Genomic DNA, 8,709 nt, shown 5'->3' with positions numbered 1-8,709 from the left:
GCGCTGCTAGATTAAATAGTTGAGTTAAATAAATCAGCCATTTATTTAACTCAGTTGCATGGAGGTAGGGAGCACCTAAAACATGCTGCACAGTGTCTCATACCTCTTGGTGACCAACATTTTTTTTTGTGCTTTTTTACTCTTGGACTTTGACTTTTCCTCAATTTTTGTTGCACATGTGTTGGGCACTGCTTCCATGTTAAATCACTGCATGCATGCTCATTGTCTTACACCCAGTTTTGTGGTCTTGCTATAGGCAATACACACAAAAGCACTTCACTAATAAATAGAGCAAAAAAGATGTAAAACATCTGAAATAAAAATAGGCTTTCAGGCTGCAACAATTTACTTAGAAGACATTTATATTCAACCAGAGTCAGCTACTGGCTTAGAAATTAGTAAGGTTCCCTTCTCAGCGCATATTTCACAAAGGATTGCTGTTAGTACAGTTACTGATCTATAATCAGCCATGTACGCCTGACTTCTTTAACAGAACCCTGCTTCAAGAATCCATAGATATCCCTTTAAACTTAAATGAGCATTACTTTTGGGGATTTAAGTAATTTTTTATCTTAGAAAGTATTTTCTAGACCAACAGTCTTCAGAATAAGTTTGGAAGCATGGAATTATTTTTCCACTTTTTGAGAATGAAAAAGTGTCAGTTCAGCTCCAGGGTTTTTCTCCCACTTCTCCAAACGGAGTTGCTTAGATTGCTTCATTCTCCAGATAAGATGTCGACTGCTTATTACCTCCCCACCGAAACCACCATGAACTATTCCTCACATTCTTACGTGCTGCTTTGTACAATGTTTACATGGGAATTAGGAATTTCTTTTGGCTATAGAAGAGATATGGAGCTATTTTTAACATTTTAACTGTGTTTAACCCTTTTAATGCAGAGTAACGACCCAGAGCAACGTACAGTGAAACACTTCCACTTCACTGCCTGGCCTGACCATGGGGTACCTACGAGCACAGAAGTGCTGATCCGTTTCAGGAGACTCATGAGACAGCACATAGAAAGTGAAGGGAGTAAAGCACCAACTGTGGTTCACTGCAGGTACAACAAAATAAACAAGGTCTTAAAATACATAAATCGGTTGTAGTAACATATTATTTTAGGTGAACCAATCTAGATATAAATGCTGACAACTTTGAATTAGTTTTTCATGACTGATACATTAAAATTGGGAGCTGAAGATAGAGTAAATAAAAGAGAAATAGCATGAACTTGAAACCTGCAATACTTGCAGATTTATTTTGAGTGAAAAAAGGAACTGGAAAAAAATCAAACATGGACCAAGATTTTTAGTCATACTATGGAAGTTCACGTGTAGCGCTACAGTTGACTGCAGTTAAGAGTAACTTTCTGACACTAGCTTTGCCGGCTGAAAATAAACAAAACAGAATGAGTAAAAAAAGAAGAATTTTACATAAACAACAGGCCACATCTGCAGATATATATAAACAGCAGAGATAGCCATTAAAGTGTTACTGGTCTGCATCATTTTACTCTTATGGTCGATTAATATTCAGCAGAGGAAGCCTAGTATAGGGGAAATAAGACACAAATTATTTTTAAAGAATTTGTCTGATGAAATATGGAAATATGGAAATATGGAAAAAGCATTTCTAAGGTGTTTGCATGTTTTTTCCTTTTATTGATCATATTTTCTTTGTGTTTAATACAGAAAGAGCTCATGCTTAAATGAGATTAGATTACAATAAAAGCAATAGGGACTATTTCAATACAACATTTATGCAATGTTGTCTTGCCTTTCTCCCAGTGCTGGCGTAGGGAGGACGGGCACCATTATCGCCCTGGACGTTCTGCTTCAGCAGCTTCAGCGAGAAGAGAAGGTTGGCATCAAAGGCTTTGTTGAAAAGATGAGGCGGCATCGATCACATATGGTGCAGACAGAGGTAAAGCTAACGCTTGTCAACTAGCTGTTTGTTCCAAATTGTTTTCTATATGTATTTACGCCTTCATGCCTATTTGTATTCAGTTTTTACAATAAAACAGAGTAAAAACTCTACAGCTTAACTGAAGTGCATAAGTATTGCATAAACTTTTCACTAGGTCAAATAAAAGTGAGCCTCAGAGCCTTTTTTTTTTGTCTGAAATGTGACATTTCTGTAAAAAGGGTTGGCTTAAATCCTCCTTACGTCTTAAATTCTGTACACTGCAAAAACGATTTAGAAATAACTAAAAGTTTCTATTATAAGGGTATTTACCCTTAATTTGAGTACTGTAGGTGAATAACATGATCTGCCAATGGAATTGTTTTTTTTCTTCTTAAAATAAGATAATTAGGGAATATACAATACGATGCAACAGTTTTTTTTATTTTAAATATAAATTGTCTTGTTCCATTGGTAAAGCATCTCACTTACCTCCTCAATTTAAGAAAAATGCAATTAAATTAAGAAAAAAATTACTTTTTTTTTTTTTTTTTGCTGTGTATATGTGAGGAAAAAATCTGCAAAAAAATCTGCATTTGAAACGTTTAAAACCTTTTCTAAATGTCCTTTTTTCAGTCCCAGTATGTCTTCCTGCACCAGTGCATCATGGACAGCCTGCAGCTTCCTGAGACGCAGGAGGAGAACGTATATGAGAACGACCATATATATGTCAACACCACCGCTCTCAAAAATTTACGTTGACAAAAGATGAATCAACTCCCAGCCCTGCACTAGGATTCATTGCACTTAATGACAAACTAATAATGTTAGAGTAATGGTACTGATATATATTGAATATGTATATTCAATATAATATTCAATATAATATGAATATTTTTATTGTGAAAGAATGCTTTTATAATTTAAATTATGGCTTGTCTCATCTGCCAGCTGTTATTATTCTATTATTATAATTATTATAATTATACCCGCAAATGAGCAGAAAATATTTAAAACTGTGCTAAAATTATAGAGTTGTTAAAGTACAAAGTTGTAATTTGTACAAAGAAATAAAACCTTCTATTTTCAAAAAATTTTCACGTTTCTTGGGGAGAATAAAGTCGAGTGCTGAGGATGTTGTTAGGGACACTGTCTCTTTAAAATCTGAAATGTTTTATGTTTTTTAAGTAGACTACTAGACTGTAAAAAAGGTTTTAATTCATATTGATATGTTTAACACTATGCCAACTGTCAGAGAAAAAAACAACCACAGAGAAGGAACCCTGGTTAAGGTGGAAGTCACAGAATTATGTAGATTGCTAAATATCCCAACTCACAGTGAAACTAGAAAAGCACCAGACATTTTTCCCCTTTTTGTGTCTTAAAACCTACAGAAAAAACTTGCACAAGATCTGGATTATTACAAAATTCAAATGATTTATTGGAGGCACATTTCAGGAAAAAAAAAATCCATTCATAAGTTTTCAATCAATCCTGCTAACAAACAAACAATGTTCTCTTTTCTTTATATTTGTCTGCAGTAAAAATAATAACTAATAATTACTTGATGCTGAATCTGTCAATAGTCACCGCTAACACCGTCTGGTTTAGTGGGGAACTACTTGTTCCGCCAAATATCCCCACCTCACAATTTTAGAGTCTTTTAAAAATTCCTGCAACCAGATTATGATTTGGATCATTATCAATGGATTGTTTCTTGGTATAAGGGACATCTTATAAAAGTTTCATTAAAATCCGTCCATAACTTTTCATTTCAAGTTACCTTCTACACAAACAAACTCTCCAAAAAACATAACTTTCTTGGCAGAGGTAGAGACTTTTCTGTAATGTTGGTTCATTGGGCGTCTCTTTTTTTTTTTAACAACTAATTGATGTATAAAATGTTACTTATTTAAGTCTTTCATTTTTTTTTTTTTTTTACAAAAAAAGACAAGTTAGTGGATGTTGTATAAATACATGAAAACAATTTATTGTCTTTAGTGATGTCAAAAGGCAAAAAAAACCGACCTTGTATTTTTTTCCTGTGGAGAGGATACACACCCTTCTCAGCCATTTAAAAACAAAGTAGAATTACATATAAAAATAACTCCAGATAAGAGAAAATGCATTAAATATGTCCTGTTTCTGCTTGCTTGCACGGCAGATAACAATCTTACACATCCTCTTTTAGATGGTTGGTGCAAAATCACCCTTAACAGTTGGGGAAGTTTCTGTCAATCAGTTCCTGTCGGGCTCTTAGTGCCTCATGGTTGATCTCCATTGGAGCTGAATACGGCTTGCCTGGATATGGAAGCTCTTCCTTTCCGGCGGCAGGTGGAAGAGGAACTGAGAACTTTTTAGCGATGTTGTGCAGCACGCTGCACGCCTTTATAATGTTCGACTTCTTGTTCAAAGAGGTTTCCTCAGCAAAGCCAAGCTGCTGCAGACACCTGAAACGCGTCTTCATGGAACACAGCATCTTCTGCATGACTTTGTCCATCTTTGCATGGGCCTCGTTGAAACGGACTTCCCTGATGCTCATCGGCTCCGACACAGGAGTCAAGACATGTTTGCTTAGCTTGTAGCCTTTTCCACCTTCACAGTAGACAAGAGAGAAAATTAATTTAGTAATAGAACTATTACATCTAAGGACTTTTTGATAAAGTCGACCTTTATGCAAAGTCACACTTGGATGACGTACCGTACATAAAAGAACCAGAAAACCACTAGAACAATGTCCCACGGAAATATGAGACAACTAAGGGAAAAACATCTTGCTTAATGTCAAACACTGTGGTGCACCACTGATAAACTGAGCTCGGTTCTTTGTCACCCTGCAGTTGAGGTCTACCATGACTTCCTTCGTCAGTCACACGGTCGCTTAAACTGGGCCATTGACATACACTGCAAAAAAATGAAATCTAAATAAGTTATTTTTTCTTTAAATAAGTGCATTTTTTCTTGAATTAAGGATTTAAGTGAGACACTTTGCCAATAGAACAAGCCAATTTACACTTAAAATAAGAAAAAACAATTGCATTGTCTTATTTCAAGTGTATAATATCTAGATACCTTATTTTAAGAGTAAAAATACTAATTCCATTGGCAAATCATCTTATTTACCGGCTCAAATTAAGGGGAAATACCCTTAGTTTAAGACATTTTTACTCATTTTGAGATAGTTTTTGCAGTGTAGCAATAATCCCAAACACTGAGCGGAAATAAATCTACAAAAAAAAAGGTTTTGTTCTAACTCAATGAAAGTCCAGATTTAAACCTGACTTAAAAGCAGCTGTGCTCACTTAGAAAGCTGGCTCAAAGGTATAAAGGTGAGTCAGATTTCCTGCTCAGAGGTGTAAAGAAAGTGAGATACACAAGTCATAAACGGTCATTGGTGCTGAAGGTGTGTCTTTAAGTCATTAAATCAAGAGTGGGAATACCTTCTTCTATGACCGTATTACCATCAAGGCTTTTATTTTTTTATTTTTCCCATAACCATAATTTAATTTAGCCCTCTAATCTCAGCCATATAATGTGCTCAGCTGTTACCGATATGGCTGGGCAATGTGCTTTAAAGATCCAAGCACACATTTTTTTTCTCCCTTTAGCTTTGTAATAAAATGAATAATAACATGCATTACTTTTTAAAAGTTAGCTTTTAATTCAATTATTTCTTTTGGAGGTGACCTTATTTAAAGGTCAAATACATTCAAGCGGTAAAAAACGCCTTCTAAACAATTCTTTGCAACAAGCAATGAAAATATAACTAAATGTTTGCAGTTAGTGGCGTTACATAGTCAGCTAGTTTATCAGTTATAAGTACATTTAAGGACAAAAAGGGGATGAACTGATGTCACCCTGAGCTATGAAGCTAAAAGAATTTGAATAATCAGTTAATCATCCAGCCCTACTTAATGCACAAATGCTAAACTTTTAAGCTCCTAAAAGTTGATTTAATCAAAATGATATTTTTTCAAACATATATTGAAAAAAAACATTATTTAATGTACACGATAATCACTGTGTTGTGGACATCAAGTGAGTGAACAAGCTAAATATACACTGAAATAAAAGAGGAACTGTCATAAATGCAAAAGTATTGCAAAATATTAGTGGCACACATAACTGCAAAATTAATTTTAAAAGCTGCAATGATGAGAACTGAGATTTATTATAATGTGCAGCTTTTAGGGAACAAACTGAGATCAGCACTAAAAAGTCATTAATTAACAAGCATGGTGGTGGCAGAGCATTTCTTTGGCTTTAGTTTGGACTCTATGAACATTTAGGAAATACTATCAAACATGTTTATATGCGTTAGTAAATACCTGAACTCCTTTTTTTCAATGGTAATGTATTTCTAATATATGGGTTTTCTTCTTCAGAATAATAATTAGCTCACCATGATGAACTGATATATAATTGGAGGATGTAGTAAACTCATTTCAGCCTATAATTTTTGTAGAGCTGTTGACAATTTTGTGTCCAAAAGTTACCATTTCTGGTACATAAGCAGCACTCTGAGGCAAAATGCAGTCTGCAGGGTGCAGCTCTGTCGTAAACCTGAGTGTAACTGTTTCACAGAATAACACCAGTGATCTAAGACCCACTTTTACTCTTTGGCTTTTAACAACGTGTAGTTTGTGTGGTCATTTGGGTCCTTTTTTGTTTATTTATTGTTGCATTGTTGTGTTGCTTTTTATTATTTGTTATGTACAGCACATTGGAAACTTTTTCTGTTGTTAAATGTGTTATATAATTAAAGCGGATTGGATTGGATCTACTGTGTATGATATCTAAAGTTTAATAAATCAAGTTAGAAACTTAATGAACCTATAAAAAAAGAAGTTAAAAAGCTAATTAAAAAATGAAAAAAAAAATGCATCCATCCATTTTCTGTCATGTTAAATTCCAGTTGGGGTCGCGAGGGGGGCTGGTGCCTATCTCCAGCTGTCTATGAGCGAGAAGCGGGGTCCACCCTGGACATGTCCCCAGTCCATCGCAGGGCAACCCAGAGAAAAGAAAAAAAAAAAAGATTCACACAAACACACACCTAAGGAAAATTTAGAGAAGCCAAATAACATAACAGTCATGTTTTTGGACTATGGGAGGAAGCCGGAGTACCCAGAGAGAACCCACGCATGCTCAGGGAGAACATACAAACTCCATGCAGAAAGACCCCAGGTCGGGAATCGAACCCGGAACCTTCTTGCTGGAAGGCAGCAGTGCTACCCGCTGTTTCACTGAGCAAAAAAAAAAAATTTAATTTAAAAAGTAAACTCAAAAAGTAAAACAACAAACTTCCTGTTTTAGTATAAATATTCTGAGGGTTATGTTGTAAGAAATGTGTTTTTCTCTTTGTAAGGGTTTNAAAAAAAAAAAAAAAGATTCACACAAACACACACCTGAGGAAAATTTAGAGAAGCCAAATGACATAACAGTCATGTTTTTGGACTATGGGAGGAAGCCGGAGTACCCAGAGAGAACCCACGCATGATCAGGGACAACATGCAAACTCCATGCAGAAAGACCCCAGGCCGGGAATCGAACCCGGAACCTTCTTGCTGGAAGGCAGCAGCGCTACCCACTGTTTCACTGAGCAAAAACAAAAAAATATTTAATTTAAAAAATAAACTCAAAAAGTAAAACAACAAACTTCCTGTTTTAGTATAAATATTCTGAGGGTTATGTTGTAAGAAATGTGTTTTTCTCTTTGTAAGGGTTTTTCCCAAATTGCACTTTTTTTTCTTCCTTTTTTTCAACTTATTAGGTCAAAAGACTTTTTTTTTTTACATAAATTAACCTCAACATTTTGCAATACAAATCCTTTTAATCGTTTAATAGCAATAAGGTCTGGTTTTGTCCTCCAATAACACTCTTGTTTTGAAATTTTGCATTTCCAGGTAGTGTTTCCTGTTAATGAGGCCATCTGACTTTGATTTCTCACCAATAAACCAAAATGCTCCATGAAGATCTTCCTCCACCTCCCTCCCTTTAAACGAGGAGTCCCATAACTCCTGTTCAAACGTGCTGCCCACGCAGCATTTTTCCACGCTCAGGATGTTGCCCTCACAGTCGCAGATGAACTGGCTCACCACCGATGTGTAACCCATGACGTTAATAAAAGACTTGAACGATGGTTTGTCGTAGGGAGAGGCTCTGATCTTAAAGTGCGCTGGGGCCAGGACTCCCAGGACGTCGGAAATCCCGCACAGCTCCTGTATCTTGGACGCGGTCCTGCTTCTGGCTTCAACGGTCAGCGGGAAGGAGATGAAAACATCGGACATTCCTGCAATGACGCCGGAGACGGCGCTGAGTGCGGCGGTGAGGCTGACAGGAGGAACCTTTTGCTGCACGGCTGGGGTGAACAGGCCGTGAGCGTAGTAGTTCAGCGCTGCCATGAGCATTACATCCGCGGGCAGCGGACTCCTTTTAAAGGCGGCCGACTTGAGGCGAACGCGGACGGCTTCTGTGATGAAAGCGATGCAGGGTCTGGAGAGGTGGAAGGTCTCAAACAAAGCTTCGTCCGTGAAACCGTCGAAGCAGCTCCGGGATCCGTAGTCCTCCTCAGGCTCGATGCTTCCCAGCAGCTCCTCCTGAACTGCCAGCCATATTGGCGCCGGGAAGGCCATGTCCGTCTTTGGTCTGACAAACTAATAAATTAATTATAAAAAAAAAAAAAACATGTATTCTACACAATGGCTACCATGCTAGGAGCTAACCAAAATAATACTCTTCTTCTAACAATCCAATGTCTGGAAGCTCTAAAAACAGCACTTTGGCTCCCTCTACTGGTCATTCAGTGTT

At 36.7% G+C, this 8,709-nt stretch overlaps 2 protein-coding genes across 2 annotated transcripts in view; one reads left to right on the top strand and one right to left on the bottom strand.

Annotated features, from left to right (window-relative positions):
* Window positions 1–2,889, top strand: part of LOC107101220 (receptor-type tyrosine-protein phosphatase H-like) — an 11,713-nt gene extending 8,824 nt beyond the window's left edge. The window contains exons 12-14 of the mRNA XM_015400038.1: window positions 900–1,060; window positions 1,788–1,923; window positions 2,539–2,889. Of these exons, the coding sequence (XP_015255524.1) occupies window positions 900–1,060; window positions 1,788–1,923; window positions 2,539–2,664 (423 nt within the window). The 3' untranslated portion in view covers window positions 2,665–2,889. The remainder of the gene's footprint in view (window positions 1–899; window positions 1,061–1,787; window positions 1,924–2,538) is intronic.
* Window positions 2,890–3,858: 969 nt separating this feature from the next.
* On the bottom strand, window positions 3,859–8,636 carry LOC107101228 (putative nuclease HARBI1). Its single transcript, XM_015400054.1, has 2 exons — window positions 7,850–8,636; window positions 3,859–4,497 (listed from the first exon to the last, which is right to left on the bottom strand). The coding sequence occupies exons 1-2, from the start codon at window positions 8,532–8,534 to the stop codon at window positions 4,115–4,117; spliced, it is 1,068 nt and encodes a 355-aa protein (XP_015255540.1). The 5' UTR covers window positions 8,535–8,636; the 3' UTR covers window positions 3,859–4,114.
* Between the last annotated feature and the right edge of the window lie 73 nt (window positions 8,637–8,709).

Source organism: Cyprinodon variegatus, unplaced genomic scaffold (genome assembly GCF_000732505.1).
Source record: "Cyprinodon variegatus isolate N-32 unplaced genomic scaffold, C_variegatus-1.0 Scaffold1066, whole genome shotgun sequence".
NCBI classification, from domain to species: domain Eukaryota; kingdom Metazoa; phylum Chordata; class Actinopteri; order Cyprinodontiformes; family Cyprinodontidae; genus Cyprinodon; species Cyprinodon variegatus.
Note: the sequence above shows the minus strand (reverse complement) of the source record. Positions and strands in the feature narration are given on the sequence as shown.